Source organism: Vombatus ursinus, unplaced genomic scaffold (assembly GCF_900497805.2).
Source record: "Vombatus ursinus unplaced genomic scaffold, bare-nosed wombat genome assembly UNPS02011369.1, whole genome shotgun sequence".
NCBI classification, from domain to species: domain Eukaryota; kingdom Metazoa; phylum Chordata; class Mammalia; order Diprotodontia; family Vombatidae; genus Vombatus; species Vombatus ursinus.
In genome coordinates, this window is record NW_020951147.1 from 1,238,918 (window position 1) to 1,264,835 (window position 25,918).

A 25,918-nucleotide genomic window follows, 5' to 3' on the forward strand; every position below is an offset into this window, starting at 1 on the left:
CTGACTCCAGGGCTAGTGCACTATCCATTGAGCCACCTAGCTGCCCCAACCACCAAATCTTTTAAAAATTACAATTATGTTCCTTATTCAAAAACCTTAAAGTCTTCAGGTAGTTTTCAACCCAACCAAGTAAACATGGGGGCCATTTGGTGAAAACAGTCTCTTGATGTGATGACAAATGCACAGTTAGAACTCTAAATATCAGATGTGCCCATGGAACTTTGGAGAACTTGGCCTTCGCACAGCCGTTGTCTGGGACTTCTAAGGTTGTGAGCAGCTTGGTGGGATTGGCGGACGGGGCACCCAGCCAGAAGTCTGTTTTAGGCCCAGTTCTGCCACTAGTCGGTGGCTTTGGGTGAGTCACATAACAGAGGTAAGGGACTCAGTTTGCTCATCTGTAAAATGTAATGACTGTGGTCTCTGAGGTCCCTCCTAGGTCTTGGGTTCAACAATTCATTAGTGTGCACATGAGGGCAAACGTGTTCTTGTCTCTATTAACATAGGATTTGAGAACTGGAAGGATCCTCAGTAACCAGCCTGTGTCTGGAGGAATCCCTTCTGGGACATGGGCTTCTCACTGGCTTGGCCCCCAGTCCTGGAATGCACCATCTCAGTCCTCTGGCTGCCTTCTGCAGGCCGCGCCCCTCGAGGCAGGGCCTTCCTCCTCTCCGCGGCAATCTCCCCAACCTATCGCATACATGGCTTGTTTGTCTGAAGCTCCTTCGGAACAGGCGGTAACTGATGCTTTTCTTTGCAGGCCCAGCACTTTGCTCTGTGCCAGGCACATAGTAGGCATTTAATAAACCCTCATTACCTTGACAGACCCCAAAAGGAGACCCACCCTCCCAATGGAGCTGATTCCACGCCTCAGGGTTCTGCCTTCTGGGGCTCAGCAGAAGAAGGCTAACCCCACCTTCAGGAGGTCCAATCACTTTGGTACTGGGAGCATCTCTGGGCGCTTGAGGGTTCCAACCAAGGATGTCTTTAATAAAAATAGTTCCCATGCCCTCAGGTGAAAGAGGACAGGGAGGGGAAAAGATAAAAGCCAAGGCTGAGTCCGTTCAAAGGGCTCCATAGGGGGGACCCAGGAGCTCTTGGTCAAGGCCTGAAAAATAGTTCTTTGGCTCTTCTGGTCCCAAAGGCCCACAGCTAGGGCCCAGATAAACGCACCTAGGGGTGACATTAACCAAATTGCCTCAGGTCCTCCCAAATAAGAATAAAAATTTTAAAAAGCAAGGGAGACTCTTGCCTTCCCTCCAGGAGTTTATGTTCTTATCTGGAGAATATCTGGGGTGGTAAATAAGGCTAGTGATTATGGGCTTTTGGGGAATGATGGTGTGGATTTGTTCAGAGTTCCCAGGGCTACAGGTGGAAAGGGGCAAGGGAGGTGAGGGAAGATGGGGAGGGCAGTGTATGAGTCTAGTCTGTCTTGGATTTGGTCTGGACAATGGTCAGGAGACCAAGGTGTCAGGGTCTAGCCCCCTCATTATGCAGATAAATCTCAGTGAAGTAGTTGTCCAGGCTTCTGGTCGAGAGACCTTTTCACAGCAGCATCACCGCCAGCTTTTCTGCTAAGATGTCTGCTGTTAGGTTCAGGTTACAGTCCCGAAGTGCCTGCTGGATGGTGGACACATTGGCGTCTTTATCATTTGATTTTTTCCAGAGTAATAGTGACTGGTAGAATTGTTCCCTCAGGTCACGAGGATGTGCGTAAACCATCCTATCGATGTCCACCTGGGAAACGCCAAGCTTCCGAACCAGCCTTTTCCAGTCCCGGCCCACCTGGTCACAAAGGGTATCGAAGGCGACCTCCAGCTGGGCTGCAAAATAAAGAGCTAGAGCATGTGGTCAGGGCTTTAGGAAAGAGAAATCTAGAAACCCAGTGTCCAGCATGTACCAGCGACACGCCTTTAAACATCGCTGGACATCCACCAAGGTTCTGACCTTGATACATTCCCTCTTCACCTAACACCTTAGAATCCCTCCCTCCCTTTTTTTCCTTTCCTTTCCTCCCTCCCTCTCTCCATTCCTCCCTTTCTTCCTTCCCTCTCTCCCATTCTTCCTTCCTGCCTCTCTCTCTCCCACCCTCTCTTCCTTCTTTCCTTTCTCCCTCCCCTGCTTTTCACTCTCTCCCTTCCTTCCCTCTTTCTTTTCCTCCTTCCCTTTCTTCCTTCCTTCCCTCTCTCCCATTCTTGCTTCCTACCCTCTCTCACATCCATCTCTTCCTTCCTCGTTCTTTCCTTCTCTCCAATTTTCCCTCCTTCCCTCTTTCCATCCCTATTGCTGACACTGCCATATATCTGGTCACTCTCACTTTTCTTGATTACTCATTCTTTCTCCGAGCCACTGCCACGGCCCCTGCCACCCCACGGTCAGTCACCAGGTCTCATTAATTCTACCCAAAGATTTCTTCCAGTTGTCCCTTCTTCGGCAGGACAAGGCTTGTGTCTTTGGCTTGTCAGGCAAAGTCACCATTTCTATGACCCCCAAATAATGCCCACATATCTATCTGCTGACCTGTATGACATCACAGACAGTACTATCTATCCAGGTCATTTTTAGGGATTTTTCTTTCCTAGGCATGTGGGAGAGAGTGGGGTAGATGGTCACTGAGTCTTGGGCCTGGCCATGGGGGCTTCCTAGCCATCCACAGGGACCGGCACATGTTGTAGGGATGGAGGGAGCTGGACACCTGGGGATTTGGGAATCAGACAAGGCCTTAGGATATATAAAATCAAAGAATGTCAGAACTGGTAGAAATCCCTAAACTCAGCTGCCCAATGTCCTCATTCAGATGAGAGGACCCAGAGAGAAAGGGACTTGCTCCCACTCACAGGATTTAAACTCGGAGCTTCTGACTCCAAATCCAGAGGTCTTTCCACCGCAGGATGCTGCCTCTGGGAAGTCTGTATCCTGATGCTATAAGAGGCTGGTGTTTCCTTCTTAGATGTGCCCTCCCCCTTTAATGTCATGAGGCCAACCCCAAAGCTGGGGACAGATGCCCTACCTTCCACCTTTGGATCCAGTTGCCTCCCAGGACCAGGCTTGTTTTTCACACAATTGACCAGCTCTTGCATCAGATCTTCCCTCTTTAGGCTTTGGAGCATTGAGATCAGGAAATCAGTGTTGCTCATAGAAAGTAAATTCAGCTGCATCAGGCATGAGAAGAGGTCGATCCCACATTCAATCTCATTTAGCTTCCTCTTCCCAATTTTCATCTTGCAAAGGAATTTCATGTCTTCCAGTTCCTTCCTTGACAGGTTGGAGGAGATGTGCTGTAGCACAGCTAGGAGTGGGTCTACTTTCTCCATGGCCCTTGGAGTGAAGGAGTGAGCCTACAGCTGGAAAAAAGATTCCCAGTAGTTCAGAGCCAGAAGAGGCCTCCAGGCCAAGCCAAACCTCAACACGTATCCTCTCAGCAACCCTGCCAACCAGTGACTGTCCAGTCTCTGCTTGAAGCCCTGCAGTCAGAGGGGGACCCATCACCTCACCTTCCAAGGCTGTCCATGCTCTTTGGTGATGCCCTCCAGCCTCAATTGGCCTCTTTGCAACTGCCCCTCACAGCTGCTGGTTCTGTCCTCTGGGGCCCACGAGAATAAGGCAAATCCTTTTTTCAACCCTTTAGATACTGAAGACCAAAAGCATGTCCCCTTAATCAATGCCATATTATAATCACACCCTCTCAACTCTTTGACTGGTCCTTATCAGAGCAGTTACAAATGATCTCTCAGTCCCCAAATCCAATGGCCCTTTCTCCATCTCCTTCGTCCTAGACCTCTCTGCAGCCTTTGACACCGGTTATCACTCTCTCCTCCTTGATCCTCTCTTCTCTCTAGGTTTTTGGGACACCCTCCCTGTGTGTGGGCGGCCCCCCCCCCCAATTCTCTGTCTCCTTTACTGGATCTTTCTCCACATCATGCTCTCTAACTGTACGTGTCCTTCAGGGCTCTGTCCTGGGCTCTCTGCTCCTGTCCCTCTACACTGCCTTGCTGGGTGATCTCATCAGCTCCCTTGGATTTAATGACCATCTGTCTCTATGCTGATGTTTCTCCTGCACTAACCAGCTGACCTCCAGTCCCTCATCTCCAACTACCTTTCAGACATCTCATGTCCAGTAGACAGCTTAAGCTCAGTGTGTCCAAAATGGAATCATTATCTTTCCCCCAAACTTGCTCCCCACTCCCCCTCCAGTTACTGTAGAGAGCGATATCACCCTCCCAGCCTGGAGTCATCTTTGATTTCTCACTTTCTCACCCCCCACATCCAACAGGATGCCAAGACCTGTCGATTTCCCCTCTGGACCATTTCTCCAATATGCCCCCTTCTGTCCTCTGACACTGCCCCCACCCTGGTGCAGGCCCCCATCACCTCACACCTGGACTATTGGAAAAGCTGCTAGAGGGGTCTGCCTGCCTCAAGTCTCTCCCCACTCCAGTCCATCCTCCATTCGGCCACCAAAGGGATGTTGTAAAGCACAAGTCTGACCATGTCACCTCCTACTCAGTAAACTCCAGTGGCTCCCTATTGCCTCCAGGAGCGAACACAAAATGCTGGGCTTTTCATTCATGGCCCCTTCCCCCACTTTTCAGTCTTTTTATACCTTAGTCTTCACCAGTGACACCGGCCTCCTGGCTGTTCCTGAAACAAGGTCCTCGGGCTCCAGGCATTGTCTCTAGCTGTGTGCCATGCCTGGAATGCTCTCCCTCCTCTGCTCTAACCACTGACCTCCTTGGCTTCCAGTTAAAATCCCATCTTTATTAGAAGTCTTCCCGAAACCCCCTCATTCCAGTGCCTTTTCTCTTTCAATTATTTCCTCTATCATATCCACAGCTTACTTTGTCTATATTTATTTGCGTGTTGACTCTCCTTTTAGATTATAAGCTCCTTAAATGCAGGGGCTGTCTTTTAAAAAATTTTACTTGTTTTATTTTTAATTTATGAAATAAAACAAGCATTTTCATAACATAGTATAACAATAAAAAAAAGATTTCACTTGAAACTGCAGATCTATTAGGTACAATTTACTATTCCTTTTAAATATGTAATAAAGTTATCGTGTAAATGTCTTTTTATTTCTTGCCTTCCCCCCACCTCCATGGCTACCATTAAAGACAGATATGTATCTATATGTAAAACTATTGTATACACACTTCTATTTATCAGTTCTTTCTCTGGATGCAGATAGTGTCTTCCTTCATAGGTCATTTGTAGTTAATTTGGGTATTGATAATACTCAAAATGACTAATTCACTCAAAGTTGTTCTTTTTTTAAAAATTAAACTATTTATTTATTTATTTTTAGTTTTCAGCATTCACTTCCACAAGATTTTGAGTTTTTAATTTTCTCCCCCTCCCTCTCCTCTCCCCTCCCCAAGACTGATATAGGCTCTACTTACAAATTCACATTAAGCATGTGTTCACATTAGTCATGATGTAAAGAAGAACCATGAGAAAGAAGAAACAAAACAAAACAACAGAAGAAAAGGAAAGCAAATTGTCTGCTTCCGTCTGCATTCAGAGTCCTGAGTTCTTTCTCTGGATGTAGACAGAATTTTCTATTGTGAGTGTTTTGGAGTTGTCTTAGATCCTTGCCTTGCTGAGAAGAGCCAAGTCTATCAAAGTCAGTCATCATACAACTTGGCTGTTACTAAGTACAATGTTCTCCTGGTTCTGCTCACTTCACTCAGTATCAGTTCATATAAGTCTTTCCAGGTTCAAAGTTGTTCTTAAAAACAATATTGCTGTTACCGTATACAACATTGTCTTGGTTCTGCTTATTTCACTCTTCATTATTTTGTACAAGTCTAAAATTTTTCTAAGCTCATCATTTCTTATAGTGCAGTAATATTCCATCATAATCATATACCACAGCTTGTTCAGCCATTCCCAAATGGTGGGCATCCCTGCAATTTCCATTTCTTTGCTATCACAAAGAGAGCCGCGATAAACATTCTAGAACATATTGGTTCTTTTCCTTTTTTACTATTCGTCTTTGGAAATAGACCTAGTGCGTTGTAACTTGATTCTGACATAGTGATGTCATTTTGGTCCTCTTTGAGAAGGAAGGACAACAACTAGCAGTGACATTGCTGGGTCAAAGGGTATAGGCAGTTTAATAACCTTTTGGGCACGATTCCAGATTGATTGCTATCCCAAATGGTTGAATCAGTTCACAACTTCACCAGCAGTGTGAACACCAATTAGTGTCCCAATTTTCCCATATGCCCTCCAAGATTTGTTGCTTTCCACTTCAGTCATTTTAGCTAATCTGAGGGGTGTAAAATGCTGTCTCAAAGTTGTTTTAATTTGCATTTCTCTAATCAATAATGATTTAGAGCATTTTTTCATATGACTGTAAATTGTTTTGATTTTTTTCATCAGAAAACTGCCTGTTCATATCCTTTCACTATTTATCAATTGGGGAATGACTCGTATTCTTTTAGATTTTTCAGAGTTCTTTACATATGTAAAGAACTATAAGACATTATAAGAAATATAAGACATTCATCTGAGAAACTGTCTATAAATTCCCTGCCCCCCAATTTTCCTTTTGATCTTGACTACGTTTGTTTTATTTGTACAAAACCTTTTTAATTGAATGTAATCAAAATTACCCATTTTACACCTTACTCTGCTCTCTAGCTCTGGTTTATTCATAAATTGGTCACCTGTCCATAAATCTGATAATATGTCTCATGTTCTTCAAATTTTCTTGTAATATCTCTCTTTATATCAAGGTCAGGTATCCATTTTGATCTTACCTTGGTAAATGGTGTAAGACATTGGTCTAGGCCAGTTTTCTGCCATACGGCTTTCCAGTTTTCCCAACCGATTTTTTTTTTTTTTTTAGGCAATTGGGGTTAAGTGACTTGCCCAGGGTCACACAGCTAGTAAGTATCAAGTGTTTGGTCTGAAGCCAGATTTGAACTCAGGTCCTTGTGACTTCAGGGCCGGTGCTCTATCCACTGCGCCACCTAGATGCCCCCCCAACAAATTTTTTAAGCAAATAATGAATTCTTATCCCCAAATCTTAAGTCTTTACACTTGTCAAATACAGGGTTGCTATATTTATTTGCTGCTATAAATTGTATGTCTGCTCTGTTTCATTGACCTATCTTTCTATTTCTTAGTCAGTACCAGATAGTTTTGGTAATTACTGCTTTATAATATAGTTTAAGATCTGGTGCTGCTAAACCTCTTTCCTTTACATTTTTTCCCCTTAGTTCTTTTGACATTCTTGACTTTTTGTTCTTTCAAATGAATTTTGTTATTATTTTTTCTACTTCAGCAAAATAATTTTTGGTAATGTAATTGAGATGGCATTGAATATATAAATTAGTTTAGGTAAAATTGTTATTTTTATTATATTGGCCCTGCCTACCCATGAACAAGTAATATTTCTCCAATCATTTAAATCTGATTTTTTTGGTATACAAATTTTTTTTAAAAATAATTTTATTTACATAGTTCCTGGGATTGTTTTGGCAGGTGTACTCTCAGGTATTTTGTATTCTCTAGAATTATTTTAATGGGGTATCTCTTGCTATGTTTTTTTGCAGGGTTTTTTTATGTTATATAGGAATGCTGATGATTTAAATGGATTTACTTTGTATCCTGCTACTTTGCTGAAATTATTGTTTCAGCTAACTTTTTAGTTGAGTCTTTGGGTTTTCCAAGTACATCCCCATATTGTCTGCAAAAAAGAGACAGTTTTATTACTTCATTCCCTATTCTGGTTCTTTCTCTTTCTTTTTCTTCTCTTATTGCTATTGTTAGCATCTCCAGTACAACGTTGAATATTCAGGATGTGGTGGGCATTCTTGTTTCGCACGTGATCTTACTGGGAAGGCTTCTAGCTTATCCTCATTACAAATAATGTAGATAAATTTTTTTTTTATCAATTTAAGGAAAAATCCATTTACACCTATACTTTCAAATTTTTTTTTGTGGTTACAATGTTTATTTTTTTCTTTCAATAATTAATTTTCAATTAATTTTTAGTTTTCACCATACACTTCCACAAGATTTTGAGTTTTGAATCTCTCCTCCCCGCCCCCAAGATGTTGTGCAATCTGATACAGGCTCTACTTATACATTCATATTAAGCATATTTTCCCATTAGTCATGAACTTTCAAAATTTTTAAATGGAAATGGGTGTTGTACTTTATCAAAAGCTTTTTCTCCATCCATTGACATAATCATGTGATCTTTTAAAACTTTTATTATTGATAAAACTAATTATATTAATAGTTTTCCTTATATTAAACCATCCCTGCATTCCTGGTATAAATCTCACTTGTACATAATGTATAATCTTTATAACATATTATTGTAATTTTTTAGTTAATATTTTATTTAGGATTTTTTGCACCCATATTCATTAATGAAATTGGTTTATAATTTGCTTTCCCTGTTTTTACTTTTCCTGGTTTAGGTATCAGTATCATATTTGTTTCATAAAAGGAATTTGGTAGGATCCTGTCTTTGCCTATTATTCCAAATAATTTATTTAATATCAGAATTAGTTGATCTTTAAATGTTTGATAGAATTCACTTGTAAATCTACCTGGTCCTGGTGCTTTTTTCTTAGGAAGCTCATTTATAGCCTGTTCAATTTCTTTTCTAAAATAAGTCTATCTAGATTTTCTATTTCCTCTTCTGCTAATCTAAGCAATTTATGTTTTTGTAAATGTTCTTTCATTTCACTTAAATTATTAAATTTATTGGCATATAATTTGGCAAAATAACTCTTCATAATTGCTTTAATTTCATCTTTGTTAGTGGATATTCACTCGTCATTTTTGATACTAGTAATTTTGTTTTCTTTTTAAAAATCAAATTAAACAATGATTTTATTGATTTTTTTCATAACACCAACTTCAATGGGGTTTTTTACACTTAATTTTACTAATCTCACCTTTAATTTTTGGGATTTCCAATTTCGTGCTTAATTGGGGATTTTTAGTTTGTTCTTTTTCTAGTTCTTTTAATTGCATACCTAATTTATCGGTTTATTTTTTCCCTATTTTATTGATGTAAGCATTTAGAGACATTTTTCCTCTGCTCACTACTTTTGCTGTATCCCACAGGTTTTGATATGTCGTCTCACTATTTTTATTCTCCTTAATGAAATTATTGGTCACTTCTGTGACTTGTTCTTTAACCCACTCATTCTTTAAGATTAGGTTGTTTAATCTCCAATTAGTTTTTAGCCTATGTTTCTATGGTCCCTTATTAAATATAACTTTATTGCATTGTGATCTCAGAAAGAAACTTTTAATGTTTCTGCTTTTAGCTATACAATTTTTATGCGCTAATATATGGTCAATATTTGTAAAGGTACCATGAACTGATGAGAAAAAGACTATTCCTTTCTATTTCCATTCAGTTCTCACAGCCTCAGGAACTTTCACCTCATGAATTTTCTTTTTTTTTCTTTCTTTTCTTTCTTTTTTTTTTTTTGGCAATTGGGGTTAAGTGACTTGCCCAGGGTCACACAGCTAGTAAGTGTCAAGTGTTTGGTCTGAGGCTGGATTTGAACTCAGGTCCTTCTGACTTCAGGGCCCGTGCTCTGTTCACCACGCCATCTAGCTGCCCCCACACCTCAAGAGGTTTCTTCTGATGAATAGCAGGCAGCTGAGTGGGGGAGGATTGAAGGACCCCTGCTGTTTTGTGATGTCAGGCTCAGCAGTGCTGAGCAGACATGATTTTGGGCTGTGGCTGTGGGCAAGGAGGAACACTCCCTGTTGGTGGGGTAGCACTACCACACAGAGCAAGCACATTTTCGGGACACAGGCTGGGGTCCTTCACTGTGACTTAGGGGAGGGCCACAGGAACAGCCTTAGGACAGGATTCAGAAAATAACAGTAAGAAGGAGCTGAGGTTTGGGGCAACATTCCCCACAACTTCGGATTAAAACCTGATTATAATAATAAGCTGCTAAAATAAAATAAAACAATAAAAATGAGTAAGTAAAGGAAAAAAAGAACATGATCACAGATAGCTAATATGGTGTAAAATAAGATCTGGGTTCATATTCAAAAGAAGATAGTGAGGTTAAAAAAAAACCCACTCCTACCCCAAAGTGTAACATCAAAGGGTCACAAACCCCACCCCAAAAAGAGTCCTTGGAAGAACTTAGAAAGAAATTAAAAAATCAAATAAGAGAGATCAAGGAAAAATTAGAAAAAAAAATAAGAGGAATCCAAGAAAATTGTGAAAAGAAAATTAATCAACTGAAAAAAGAGGTCCAAAATCTTAAGGAAGAAAATAACTTCTTGAAAATTAGAATTCAGCAAGAGGAATTGAATGATGTTATAGGACACCAAGAAATATCAAAACTAGAAAAAATAGAAGGGAATATGAAACATCTCATTAGGAAAAAAACTGATCTGGAGAACAGATCAAGGAAAGACAACATAAGAATTGTTGGACTACCTGAAAGTTATGTTAAAAAATAATCTTGATACAATATTACAATAATTTAATAAGGAAAAATGCTCTGAAATTCTAGACCAAGAAGGCAAAGTAGAAATGGAAAAAAAAATCCACTATTCACCACCTGAAAGATCTCCCAAGAGGATAACTTACAGGAATGTCATAGCCAAGTTTCAAAATTTACAGGTTAAGGAAAAATATTGCAAGCGACAAGAAAAAAAAGAATTAAAATTATATGAAGATACAGTCAGGATTTCACAAGACTTAGCAGCTTCTCCACTTAAAGACTATAGGTTTTTGAACTTTATATTTTGAAGAGCAAAAGAACTGGGGTTGTGGACAAGAATAACTCACCCAGCAAAGTTGAGTATAATCCTGAATGGGGGGAAAAAAGGACATTTGACAAACTGAAAGACTTCCAGGTATTTGTGACAAAAAGACCAGAACTCAATAAAAAGATCCAGAAGAAATATGAGAAAAATATTAGAGTCTAATTATAAAGGACTCATCAAGTTCAAACTGTTTACTTTTTATATATGAAAATGTTATCAGCATTCTCAAAACTGTCATCATTACTAAGGTAGTTTGAAAGAAAGGTTGAGGCTGAGTTGTGTATGATGAGGTATCTTTAAAAGAATAAATAGGTAGGAAAAGGCAAAAAGGAGCAATTATTTCATAAAAATGGGGCATGAAAGGAAGAACTGATATAGAGGCAGCAGGTGGGGGTGGAGAGCTGGTAATGTCGGAAACAATGTGTACATCCAGAAGGGTGTAGAAGTCTTCTCGACTTGCAGAGAGGTGAGACAACTGGAGGACAGGGTTGGGGAGGGACTTTTAGGAGAGTGTGTAGATTATTATTTAGCAGGATTGGGGGAGAGGATGAGGGAGGGACTTGCATGACCCTAGGCAAGTCACTTAACCACTCTCTGCCTTAGTTTACACAATTATAAAATGAGGGTAGCAATAGCATCTACCTCCCAGGGTTGTTGTGAGGATAAAATGATAGATTCTTTGTAAAGTATTTAAAGCAGTGGCTTACAAATAGTAGGCACTAAATAAATGCTTGTTTCTGTCCTTCCTTATCTCTTACAGAGCACTAATGAGATTTCTTTCTCTGGCTGTCTAATAAAAGGCAACTACTTTCCATAAGACCCATCCTATTTTCTTAAAATAAGTAGTATCTATCTAAAACCATTAGCAAACATCATCTGTAATGGGATTAAGCTAGAAGCCTTCCCAGTAAGATCAGGGGTGAAATAAGGGTGCCCATTATCACTAATATTATTCAATATTGTACTAGAAATATTAGCTCTAGCAAAAAGAAATTTAAGCAATTAGAATAGGCAATAAAAAACAAAACTATCTCTCTTTGCAGATGATATGATGTTATACTTACAGAATTCCAAAGAATCAACTAAAAAACTACTTGAAATAATTTACAACTTTAGCAAAGTTGCAGAAAAGAAGATAAACCCACACAAACATTAGCATTTCTTTATATGACCCAACAAAGCCCAGCAGCAACAGATAAAGCAATTCCATTTAAAATAACTGTAAGCAATATAAAATACTTGAGAGTCTACCTGGTAAGACAAACCCAGGAACCATATGAACATAATTACAAAACACTTTTCACACAAATAAAGTGAGACTTAAACAATTTCAAAAATATCAATTGCTCATGGATAGGCCAAGCCAATGTAATAAAAATGATGATTCTGCTTAAATAAATTTACTTATTCAGTATCATACCAATCAAAATATCAAGTTATTTGATAGAGCGAGAAAAATGAACAACAAAATTCATCTGGAAGAACAAAAGGTCAAAAATATCTAGGGAATTAATGAAAAAAAATACAAAGGAAGATGGCCTAGCAATACCAGATCTTAAACTATATTACAAAGCAGTTATCATCAAAACTATCTGTTAGTGGCTAAGAAATAGAGATCAGTGGAATAGATTAGGTACATAAGACACAGTATTAAATGACCACAGTAATCTAGTGTTTGATAAACCCAAAGACCCTAACTTCTAGGATAAGAACTCACTATTTGACAAAAACTTCTGGGAAAACTGGAAAACAGTATGGCAGAAACTAGGTATAGACCAACATCTTACATTGTTATACCAAGATAAGGTCAAAATGGGTACATGATTTAAACATAAAGGGTGATATCATAAGCAAATTAGGAGAGAAAGGAGTAGTTTACCTGTCAGATCCAGGGATAAGGGATGAATTTATGACCAAACAAGAGATAGGGTGTATTATGAGATGTAAAATGGATCGTTTTGATTATATTAAGTTAAAAAGTTTTTTTCATCAGTTCATGTTAAGTCTTTCTAGGTTTTTCTGAAATCATCCTGCTTGAAGTGATGCAAAGTGAAGTCAACAGAACCAGGAAGATGTTGTACACTGTAACAGCGATACTGTATGACGAAGAACTGTGAATGACTCAGGTATTCCCAGCAATACAATGATCCAAGGCAAGATCTAATGATGAAGATACTGTCAGCCTCCAGAGGAAGAACTGATATTGACTGAATACTGGCTGAAGCTGCTATTTTTCACTTTCTTTCTTTCATTCTTTTTCTTTTATTTGAGTCTTCTTCTACAAAATGCGTAATATAGAAATGTTTTACATGATTGCACATATGTAATATATATATATATATTTTTTGTTTACTGTCTCAGGGGATGGAGGGAAAAATAGAATTTGGAACTCAAAACTTAAAAGTTTTTGCACAAATAAAACCAATGCAACCAAGATTTTTCAGGAAAGCAGAAAGATGGGAAACGATTTTTATAGCCAGTGTCTCTGATAAAGGCCTCATTTCTCAAATATATAGAGAACTGAGTCAAATTTATAAGAAAACAAGTCATTCCCCAATTAATAAATGGTTAAAGGATATGAACAGGCAGCTTTCAGATGAAAAAAAATCAAAGCTATCTAAAGTCATATACAAAATGCTCTAAATCACTATTGATTAGAGAAATGCAAATTAAAACAACATTGAGGTATCACCTCACATCTATCAGATTGATTAATATGACAGCAAAGGGAAATGATAAATATTAGAGAAGATGTGGGAAAATCGGGACACTAATGCATTGTTGGTAGAATTGTGAACTGATCCAACCATTCTGGAGAGCAATTTGGAACTATGTCCAAAGGGCAATCAAACTGTGTGTACCCTTTAGTCCAGCAATACCACTATAAAAATATTAATAGCAGCTCTTTTTGTCATGGCAAATAATTGGTAATTGAGGGGATGCCCATCAATTGGGGAATGGCTGAACAAGTTGTGGTATATGAACGCAATGGAATACTATTGTTCTATAAGAAATGATGAGCAGGTGGATTTCAGAAAAACATCGAAAGACTTGTATGAACTGATGATGAGTGAAGTGAGCAGAACTAGGAGAACGTTGTACAGAGTAACAGCAACATCGTGAAATGACCAACTATGATTGACTTAGCTCTTCTCAGCAATACCCTGACCCAAGACAATTCCAAAAGACTTATGACAGAAAATTCTATCCACATTCAGAGAAAGAACTATGGAGTCTGAATGCAGATCAAAGCAGACTATTTTCACTTTTTTTGTTTTTTGTTTTCCATGGCTTTTCCTTTTGCAAACTGTTTCTTCTTTCACAACATGACTAATATGGAAATAGGTTTTACATGATTGCATATGTATAACCTATTTCAAATTGCTTACCATTTTGGGGGGGAGGAGAGGAAGGAAGGGAAAAAGGGAAAAAACTTGGAATTCAAAATTTTATAAAAAAAGAATGTTAAAAAAAAGAAATATATTAAAAAGTATACTAAGATAAAAATAAATAAAAAAGAACTACCCAAATGATCCCTGCCCTCAGGGAGCTTCCATTCTCCTAGTACCTAAGCTAGGTGGCTCAGTGGATAGAGTGCCAAGACTGGAGTCAGGAAGATTCATTTTCCTGAATTAAAATCTGGCCTCAGACACTTCCTAGCTGTGTGACCCTGGGCAAATAACTTAATGCTGTTTGCCTCAGTAGTTTCCTCATCTGTAACACAAGCTGGAGAAGGAAATGGCAAACCAATCCAGTATCTTTGCCAAGGAACCCCCAAATGGGGTCATGAGGAGTCAGACAGACCTGAATAACAACCCCAAGCACAGGTCAAGTACTTTGCAGACCTACCACCCGTTGAGCCTCCAAGCTGGGCACTAGGGAGGCTAACATAGTCATTCTGATTCACATTTTACAGGAATGAAAGAAAACTGCTTCTGGAAGAGGAGGAGCTGTGTTTGAATGCCTCTTTTCATGTTTACTACTTGTGTGACCTTGGGCCCATCCCTGAACTCTCTGGCCTCAGTTTGGACTAGACAACTTCCAAGGTTGTAAATCTAGGCTTCTGGGGCCCAGGGCCATACCAGACAACACAATCTACACCCTCACCTCCACCCCTGAGCCTGGTAACAGACAATTATTAATATGACTTAGTATAATGACAGAAAATTGTTAATACCAAATGTTACCTGCCATTCCCTTAATGATCCTTGTAATGTCAGAAGTTTGGTCATGTCTTTACATTCCTACTCTTAAGAGATTTACTTTTGCTTAGGTTGAGCTGAGCCACATTCCAAGTCCCCCTGCCTAGAGATTTTACCTTGTAAAGGAACCTAGGTAACATTGGATCTCAGCTTCCAATGTCCTGGCCACCTTCAGTTGGGATTCATGCAATGAAGGACGAAACAGCCAGAATGAAATCCTTGCCGAGATTGGCAAGGGCCACTGGGGTCTCATGACTCAGCCTTGCTACTTCATATTACCTTCTACTCCTCCCCTCCTAAAGGAATAAAGAACCTTTCATGGGTCTCTTAGCTGGGAAATCCGCTGTGCTCTGCACTCATGAGACATCCCACAAGGTGGCAGGTTTGCTACCCCGTCATCTCCATTAAAGACGCTTAATTCCTCAACTCATGGCTTTGATTTAATTCAGGACCTGACAGTAAATGGTAGCAGCATTGGTTCCAGGAATGAGCTACTTGAGCCCTGGTACCAGAGTGGGCCCTTTGTGCCCAGTCCCCAAGCCCCCTCTCCACCGCACCTGTAAGACCCTAATTCTGCTTGAATCCAGATTCCTGTCTCTTTTGATTGAGTTGCCTGTTCAGTTGAGAGCTGGTTAAAACAACAACAAAGACCCATGGCAATCAATTTGGGGTGCACTTTCCCTGGCCCCCAAAAGGCACTGCAACCAAGTGACCTCACAGTATGGGTTTGGATACTTGCAAGTTTTTGGAAGATCAGCAATCATTGGTAAAACTGAAAAGAAGGGGGCTAGATCTAAAATATTTCTCCTTCAGGAAGGATTAGGCTCATTGGAATCTCAATGGAAAGAAAATGAAAACCAAAATCCAATCTCAGGCTATGTGAAGGACTTGAGGGAAATGGCCACGAGTAATGCGTGTATGGGCCCCAAAATTAGACCTAAGACAGGGACTTTCTTGCTTACATGAAATTTTTTAAAAAGCTGCAGCCAGTCAGTCTTTGTGGTGTGGGAAGTGTTTCTATTTATATACAAACACCTGCTTCAGCAGAAAGCTGAAGGTTTCAACTCAAGCACTCTTTGCTCTTTTTGTCCCGACATCGATGTTTAAAATCAAACTAGTCTTTTCCTGAAGTCACTATCACACACATTTGAATGTTTCCTGTTTGTTTGTCTGTTAACCAATGGGTCTGTTGGTGTGTTTCTCTGCTCTCACAGCCTTTGACAATGTCATTGTGTGCACTCTTGTTAACCACACTGGCAAGCTCTGAGCTTTCAAAAAGATCTTTCCTTTCCCTTTACTTGCCTGAACTGGTCAAGTTTTAAGGACTGGATTAACACTTTTTAGAATTAAGGGAGATAAGAACAAGCTCTCCCCAGGAAAACAGGTTCAAGGTTTACAGGGAGAAAGGAAAAGGTAACCTTACTGACAAGAGAAAAAGAAGCTTGTAAGGAAGTGTTAGAAATTTAATTGTATGCTTAGGAGTTTTGCAAATCAAAGAGAAGTAGGAGTCAATTGAGGAATAACTTTTGAATTGGTGTGCATTTTGAACTTAGAAAATTTATTGTAAATTATATGAAAATCCTACTCAATCTTATAATAGATTCAGATTTATGATTTGATCACTAAGAAGAAAGACCTCCAGATGTAGCCCTCTACCCTTGTGTCCTGTACCTTTAATTTTTAGTTTTAATTGAGATGAATTGGTAGCCTCCCACCTATCCTAAGTCACACAGCCTGTCTGGAGGGAATTCCTGCTAAATTTAAGTTAAATTGAAACATTTACTAAAAACTTCTCCCCCTTTATCTAATCAGGCTAATGTAATTTAGGATACAAACCTCTCTTGACTTCTAATCTCTCCATCTAGAGAAGTGAGGAAGTAACAAGAGACATGATAGGAGGATGGGAAGAATCCCCATCATTTTTACAATGGGCTAAGCAAAAGTGCTCAACCATAGACCCTTCAGTCTCCTCAATTATTTCAAAGGATATTCCTGTAAAGGATCCCGTGGTGGACATAGTTACCTCTCTTAAGGGAGTAGAAAGGAAAGGAGGGGGAGGAAGGGGAGAAAAGATCAGATTCCAGCCCTTGTTCAGGTGATCTCTTCACCAATTTTAAAGGTTGAATACTTTATCTTTCTTAGTAGATATTAAACCACTGCTGACCTACTGAAGCTGACTGTGGAAAGAAATTTTGTTTTAACTCAGAAGCAGCTAGAGAGTTAGATCTCTTCCTGCTCCTTAGGCTAAAACTTTAATTGGAAAATGATCTTGAAAACTAAAAGTTTACAAACTGAAGGTTAATTGAATTCTAAAACTTAACTTTGTAGATTATGTTACATTTAAATCTGGGAAACTGGTGGCCTTTGCCTACCCAATATATCTGACATCAAGGAAATGTGTAAAACTCTGCAATAAATTTTTGTTCTTTAAGATGACTTGATCAAGGTTTTTCTATAATGGCCTTAAATGCAATCACTTTTGAATTTCAGCAATTTATGTTTAAAATGGATATTACCACTGTAAAAGCTGTTTGTATAAGTAATGTTGGTAAAATTATAAGAGAAATACAACTCTCTTGACTTACGAATTATTAAATATCAACTCTCTCCAGATTCTGAAAAGTGGAGAATAAGTAAGCAGAAAAGAGAAGTACATATTTCTAATTATGAAAACTGCTTTGAGTTGATCTCTGCAGACAACACAACAGATCAGCTGTTAACAGGGTTGGGAGAGGCCAGAACCCCACTCTTGGGCTTCAACAGACCTCTTTAAAAAGTCTTGTAACACTAAAAACATCTTAGTGGATTTTAAAAAAAGTGTTTGTTTCACAAAAGTCTTTCTATATTGGGACTAGGAATAGGCAGTGTAGGTTTCTTTTTCCTTTTGGGAGAGTGAGAGTAAAAGTACTGATAGGTAAATTGATGAAAAGAATCACCTCGGTTGAAATGAACTCTATAGTTTGAAAAAGTTGGGTAGTTTGAGTGATGGTTTCGAATTGAAGTGAAGATTTGGAAAGAGAAATAAAGACTGGAGGGAAAATATGGAAGGTAGATAAGAAAGTTTTGGGGGTGGGGCAGAGAGGTGGCGCAGTGGATAGTGTTCTGGCCTTGGAGTCAGGAGGACCTGAGTTCAAATCTGGCCTCAGACATTTGACACTAGCTGTATGACCTTGGGCAAGTCACTTAGCCCTGCCTGCCTCACCAAAAAAAAAAAAAAAAGACAGTTTGGGGGACAAATGGGGGATATACCCTGCACAGAGTAGATGGGCAACAGCTCGAAGTCCTTCTTGTCCCTGAACAGTTGTTCTGGGTGCCCAAGTGCCAGCTTTACGTGGTTTAAGGATGTTGAGAGGTCTTGGGCACGTGTGACTTTTGTGTAAGTAGGCAGATTGAGAATGAAAATTTTGTAGCTTAATTTATAAGTCAATAGACAGAGCTATGGAAGATTAGGAGAAACCTGATAAGCAAGGTGCCCCTAAGTGTGATAATTAACAATCTCTTATATATTGTCACTTTTAAAAATCTTTTGCAGTGGACTAGCTGGAAATAGTGAATCTCATAATATGAAATGCTAAGGATAAGCAGCCCTTGTGTAAAACAGAACAGTAAATAGCTGAAATTATAAATTGAGGTTCTATGTGACACCATTGGAAAATAGATCCAGACATAACTGAATTTATTCTAGTTTCATTTTAAAGAAAATTTATTAGTATTATACTATACTAGGAAACTTATTAACTGTGTTGTTACAAGCCATGTTACCCCAGTTATATGATTTGTAATGTGCATAAAGTTAATGCCTAACATTAATTTGATAGTTCACTGAATTAGAAATATTGTTAGAAAAGTGAACTCTTCTATAATTCTTTTGGGTTATGGATTTAATTGTTAAAAGACTGATGTAAATATGTTATAAATACAACCTTTTTAAAAATAAAGATAGGAATAATGGTTTTCTGTGAAGTTGGCATAGCAAGGAGCCCTTTAAGATGTCCCCATCTGTGAAAGGCAGAGTCCTAAAATCCTCCTAGACCTGGTGCCAGTCTAAAGTGGCACCAAGTGCTTGCTTTTGTGACAGATTGGCAACTGAGCAGGGTGACAATATTTTAAGACTTTAAGATCTAGCCACAGGCTCAGTAAAGTACAGTGATCTGATTTTAGTTAAGAGCTAGAAATTACGAAAAAAAAGTTTTGTTCCTACAAAAAAAAAGTTCAGTCTCTAGCCATTGGACCATACTATCTTAAAAATGACTTTCAGCTTTGACTTTAGTTTCCTACTAGTAAGGATAGAAAAGTATCTGGTTAGTTGTGTCTACTCACCTTTGTAGGAAGCCCATATTATAAATCTAATACTGTATAAATATTGGATATGATAAAAAAAAATATTGGTTGTTGTGATCTGTGACTTATGTAGGACCTTAAATGGTTCCTTGTATTGTTCAAATTGAGAATTATTTAGTGAACTCCTTCTGTGAAAGATCTTGAAAGTTTCTGACTGGGGAAATTGGAACATGCCCTGTCAGCACTAGATCAAACACCTTAGGTCTTTTTTTTTTTCTTTTGACCTGGGCCAAAACTAGCTGTTTTCCTAGAATCTTATATTTTAGCCCAGCACACTTTAAGCTAACCTGATGATCATAGGTGAATTCAAACTGATGACACTTTATACGTATTTCCTAGTATTGTTAAAGTAAAATTAAGAACATGTCTATATTGTGAAACTTGGTAACACCAACATAGTTAGAAAAAGATTCTCTTATAATTTGAATATTGTTAGGTCTTAAATTCAGTGTTGAGTATTGCATATGGATTATAATGATGGAAAAAAATTTCTTCTCCATTTTTGTCAGATAAGAAGTTTGCCATGGTTATAAGAAGTTTTTTTCAACTCTTCTGGTGACATGTCCTGAATTCTATAATGCTTAAACATAAGAGCTCCAGAAGTAAAAACCTACCACATCTAATTAGAATGAGGAAATCTATAGATCAGTTTATGTAAGTTCCACTTATATTTGTTCAAAATAATTTTCTGTGTAAAATAATTTAGAGATGCAAATCAAAACAACCCTGAGGTTCCACATCATACTTATCAGAGTGGCTAATGTGACAGAAAAGGAAAATGATAAATGTTGGAGAAGATGTGGGAAAACTGGGACACTAATGCATTGTTGATGGAGTTGTGAGTTGATCCAACCATTCTGGAGAGCAATTTTGAACTATGCTCCAAAGGCTCTAAAACTGTGCGTACCCTTTGATCCAGCAATACCACTTCTGTGATCCCAAAGAGATCATAAAAAAGAGAAAAGGACCCACATGTGCAAAAGCATTTATAGCAGCCCTTTTTGTGGTGGTAAAATATTGGAAATGGAGGGGATGCTCATCAATTACAGAATGACTGAACAAATTGTGGTATATGAATATAATGGAATACTGTTGTGCTATAAGAAATGATGAACAGGCTGACTTCAGAAAAATCTAGAAAGACTTGTATGGACTGATGCTGAGTGAAGTGAGCAGAACCAGGAGGACGTTGTACACAGTAACAGCAATGTTGTGAGATGACCAACTAGGACTGATTTAGGTCTTCTCGGCAATACAATGATTCGAGACAATTCCATCTCATCGTGGAAAATGCTATCCACGTCCAGAGAAAGAACTATGGAGTCTGCTTGCAGATTGAAGCATGATGTTTTCATTCTTTTTTTTTTTTGTCTGTTTGTTCTGTTTCTTCTTTTACAATGTAACTAATGTGGAAACAGGTTTACATTACTACACATGTATAACCTGTATCAGATTGCTTGCCATCTTGGGGAGGGGAGATGGGAAGGAGGAAAAGAAAAATTTTGAAATTCAAATCTTATAAAAAACGAATGTTGAAAACAATTTTTAAAAACAAATTTTACATGTAATTGGAAAAATTTTTACAAGTATTGGAAAAATAAAATACTATTTACAAAAAAAAGAAAGGAAGGAAGGAAGGAAGAAAGAAAAAAAAAAGAAAGAAAAAAGTACTATTAGGCCAATGATGCCAAGAACCCTGAGGTTGACATCTATGAACTGCAGGTGGAGTTCTCATGGGAAAAGCTAAGATACCAGCTCAATTTTCCAGTATGACATTTCTTCTTGAATGGAAATATTCCACCATTTAAGCACGGCTCAATGCAATTGCCTATCTGTAAGACTCTTGCCTGGGACTGACATGAAGTTAGGGAAGCATTATTTCCTATGTCCCTCATTCTCCTTTTATGGCAAATTTCCATAACCATGTCTGGTGATCAGGATGAACACAACCTTCATCTCAGAGGCTAATACTGGAGCCCATCTGAGCTATTACAACAAGCAGCAGGTATGAGATCGTGGAGCTTTTTAGCTCAGAACGTTAGTCTTTTCTATATTCTGACCAGCTAAGTAGACACATATGGGGCCTTGTCATCTGTCTGTTATTAATTATATGTATTTATGTATAAATCAGGGCCCTTAAATGTTTCAAAATAATGTAAGAATCATTGGGTATTGATGCAACAGTTTATGGGACTGGGCTGTATTCTATTATTAAGACTAAATCAGAAACATCTTCAGTTTTATTTTGAAGAAAGTGATTTTGGTGCAAACAACTTCCTTAGAGGAGAGTAATTTATGGAATAGCTTGTGTTACCTAGATGGGAAAAGTTAATTTTATTTGGGTTTATTATTTAATTTGGAATTACCATTGGGTATTGAGCATGTCTTAGAGTACAAACATGTTTTATTGTAAACAACTTCTTTGATATGCACGGTTTTGAAATGAATTACTCCATGTATTTACACATCCCATCCCAGAACCTTTTGGTACAATTCAAGTCAATCTGGCAACTTCTGCATGAATTCATTTTTATATTAGAGCTTATCTTATTAAAAAATGTTCTGTTATTAGCTCCTTAGCAGAATTCTTCCTGAGGTGGGAATGAGCAGCTAAAAGTAAAAAACTAGATTTTGGTTTTGGTGAAAATTAAGTAATAATAAAGTCATATGTGAATATATATGTATATACATACATACACGAATTGGGTTCAGAATTTTCTCATTTTTCAGTATGTATTTGAATTTCCTAAATATATCAACATGACAATTTGCTAACCCACATCACAAGGCAAACATGGGTGATAAACCAGAAATTAGACAATGGTAGAATCTGTGCCAATTTAAAAGGCACCTTTTAGACTCATCCTCTGTAACTATATTAGTGGATATCAAATTCATAACTAAAAGGGCTCATTCTACAAATCAGATCCTCCCAGATTCTTTTTAGATTCTCCTGTCAGTCTGTTTTTGGCAGTATCCAAATAACTGGTTTAGATAAGGACAGGAGCAGCATAGAAAAGCATGGAAAAATGCATGTTCGCTGGTGTAGAAATTTCTAATTTGATGTTCTTATCAGAGCTATAAGGTATAAATGAACTCACACTACTTGACCTCATTACTGACAAAGCAAACCTGCATTGTATTAAGATCTGTTTTGTAAGCGATTTCAACAGAAAAAATTACCTGCAGGTGACCTGAACTGGACGAGCAAATCCTCTAAAAAGCTGCTCTGAAATGCCGCCCAGACCAAAGGACTGCATTAGGAGATGTTGTCAGAAGCCAAGCCCTAAGACAGGATGCATTGATGGAATGCACAGATGGGAGTGGGGTACCCTTCCCTTTGGACTTCTTCCCAATGCTGCTGTCTTCTGGGTAATGCCTGTTTGCTTGCTGGGAACTGCTCCCACCAAGCTCCTGTCAATGCCTCAATCAATGTCTCTCCCCTCCTGAATGCTATTGAATGTCATACTGCTTAGTTCATTGAGCCCATTCATTGAGAGAACTCCCCTTCTTAGAATCAGAGGGGGGAATGACAGAAAGTTGTTAACACCAAATGTTACTTGCCACTCCATGATCTTAGAAATGTCAGAATTTCAGTAATGTCTTTACAATCCTACTCTTAAGAGATTCACTCTGTTATCTCAATTAAAAGCAGTCTATTCCTCAACTCGTGGCTTTGATTTATTTCAGAACTTGACACTGGATGGGATTTCCTTCCCAAGTTAACTTAGTTGGTTTGATTTATGCTTGGTCAAGGTAGACAATTAATTAATGTTAGTTGACTGACTGATTGCTTTTTCCCGACCAGACTTTTCCTAACTTTTCCTCTTGGGAGTCTCCTGCTCTCCCCCTTTGGAATCCAGTTGAGCCTTGTGGGTGCCTCAGCTTGGCATGTGTGGGGGGTGAGCCCAGGATCACTCCTCTTTCCCCTCCCCTCAAGACTGGTCTGGATTTCACCCTAGCCCTCCACCCGACCCCACGCAGCAGAGGTAACCCCACTCACCCACCTTGACAACTCAGTGCCAACTCTGAAGAGGCCACTTGGAAGGAGAGGTCAAGCATAAGACAAAATTGGGAGAGCCCGGCCTGGTTCAAAAGAAGGCCTTTCTCCAAAGAAGGCCACTGACTTCCTGGTTCCTGCGGGTAGGTTGGACCAGGGCAGACTCAGGGACTTCCTGCTTGGTTCTGGGGCGGAGCCCTCCCACTTGGCGCCAAGACTGGGGTAGGACAGCCCGGGGGGGACGCCACCAGAGGGCACTCCAAGACCAGGCACTGCCTGCACATGCCTCCAGCCAGCCCTTGTTACTGCTGATGCAAGCTTGCTTCTTATACCTGAAGCCCTGCCCAGCTCCATCCTCACCTCCCAAGTGCTGTGATTAGGCCACATTGGCCACCTCCCTTTTCCCTCACACTGCAATCTCCAGACTCCCAGCATTGGACTCTGGGTCCTGCCTGCAGCAGTCTGTCACCAAGCATTGATTAAGTGCTTACTGTATGCCAGAGATGCAAGGAAAGGCAAAAACTCAAAACCAAAGCCCTGCTTGTCCCTTGCTCATAAACTGCTGGGCTGTGTTTTGTCCTAACCCTCCATCTCTGAACTCTAGGTATTTTTTTTTTCTTTTTAGGGAGGCAGTCGGGATTAAGTGACTTGCCCAGGGTCACACAGCTAGTAAGTATCATGTGTCTGAGGACAGATTTGAACTCAGGTCCTCCTGACTCCAAAGCCAGAGCTCTATCTGCTTCGCTACCTGGCTGCCCCTGACTCCAGGCATTTTTGCTGGCTCTCCCCCAACCTTACTCCTGTCCACCTCCTGGCTTCCCTGGCTTCTGTCCAGTCTCAGCTAACACTGGAGCCTCTGTAAGAAGCCTCTCCCAGCCCTCCTCGATCTGAGTGCCTTCCCCTGCTGATCACCTCCGGTAGCTCCTGTCGGGAGCTTGTTTGGACACGCGTGCTTGCAAGTTGTTTCCCTTGTTAGACCGGGAGCTTCTTGAGGGCAGGACTGCCACAGAGTAGGTGCTTAATGAATGTTTACTGACTGGCAGACTGCTATGGGGAGGACCCCAGTCCTGGAATGAAAGACCTGCAGCCTGAGTATCATAGACTCACCTAGAATGGGAAGGGACCTCAAAGGTCATGCAGTTCACCTCCAGGTTTTATAGATGGGGAAACTGAGGCCTAGACAATGTAAGAGACTTGTCCAAAGCCACCTGGATAGTGCCAGAAGCAGCATTTGAATCCAGGTGCCCTGATTCCAGTGACAGGCTCTCTCCATTGTACTGAGTGGCTTCCATTTCAGCGTCAGCTCCAGAGAGTTGTGGGTCAGCAGCTGCCACAGGTCAGCTCCTAGGGGCTAGACAGTCCCTTACATGTCACGGACTTTAATCTCCTCATTTAACATAAGAGGGAGCTGAGGTTCAGAGAGGGAGAAGGTCTTGCCTACGATTGCACCGGGAATGAGGAAACAGAGCTCCTGTGCCCATCTTATACCCAGAGATGAGTATATATGTGTGGGTGTGTATATACTTACTGAGGCAGTATGCTATATTGGGTAGAGTTATACCCTTAGAGTCAGGAGGACCTGAGTGTGACTGTGCAGTGTGACTGTCACTGTCCTGGAGGCCAAGAGACCTCTGAATGCAGTCCAAGCTCTCTTGAGTATTTTTTCTGCTGTGATATCGCTATGCTACTGACTCACCCTCTCCTCGACACCCCCTAAAACCCTAGGACACTTCTTTCCCTATTCCTCCCCATCTTTGGAATGACATCCTTCACACACGCTGAAATAGTCCTGAGGGCACAAGCCTGGCTGCCCCACTATCAGGATCAAGAATCTTTCATGTCTCCCTGCTGGCACATTTTGGGTACAAAAGGGCCACAAGAATATTCATTCACTCAACAAGCATTTTAAAAAAAGTTACATTTTATTTTATTTCCCAATTACATACAAAACCACTTTTTACCATTCTTTTCTTTTTTAATTTTGAGTTCCAAGATCACTCCCTCCCTTACACCCCTCCCTCTCCTTGAGAAGGCAAGCAATTTGATATAGTTTATAAATGCACACTTATATAAAACATATTTCCATATTGGTCAAGTTGTGACAGAAAATACAGACCAAAAAATAATAACTCAAGAAACATGAAGTTGAAAACAGCATTCTTCAGTCCACCCTCAGACTCCATCAGAGCTTTCTCTGGAGGTAGGTAGCACTTTTCATAATGAGTCCTTCGGGATTGTCTCGGATCGTTGGATTGCTGAGAACGGACAAGTCCTTCACAGCTGATTATGGTATTTCACAATACAACATAGTAAGAATCAACAAGCATTTATCGGGCACCTCTTCTGTGTGAGTCACTTTGCTTGGCTCTGGGTATGCAGAAACCCAAAGGATTGTGGCCCCCAAGCCATGGAGGTGTCCTCCGCACCTCCTCCCGTCCACTGACTCCTCACAGACACCCAGTCGTCCAGTCTTTGCGGCATCTCTTGAACTCACCCCCTTCTTTCCTCTGGCGCTGCCCCCACCCTGGTGCCGACCCCCATCTGCTCACACCTGGACTATGGCAATGGCCACTGGGGGAGGGTCAGTCTGGCTCCAGTCTCTTCC

At 39.8% G+C, this 25,918-nt stretch overlaps 1 protein-coding gene across 2 annotated transcripts; it reads right to left on the reverse strand.

Annotated features, from left to right (window-relative positions):
• On the reverse strand, window positions 1-23,469 carry FADD (Fas associated via death domain). 2 transcript variants are annotated; one of them, XM_027855973.1, is made up of 4 exons: window positions 23,321-23,469; window positions 3,492-3,628; window positions 3,008-3,341; window positions 1-1,820 (listed from the first exon to the last, which is right to left on the reverse strand). In XM_027855973.1, the coding sequence occupies exons 3-4, from the start codon at window positions 3,309-3,311 to the stop codon at window positions 1,543-1,545; spliced, it is 582 nt and encodes a 193-aa protein (XP_027711774.1). In that variant the 5' UTR covers window positions 3,312-3,341; window positions 3,492-3,628; window positions 23,321-23,469; the 3' UTR covers window positions 1-1,542. The 2 variants fall into 2 exon arrangements, with proteins under 2 accessions (XP_027711774.1, XP_027711773.1); XM_027855972.1 differs by lacking the exon at window positions 3,492-3,628.
• Between the last annotated feature and the right edge of the window lie 2,449 nt (window positions 23,470-25,918).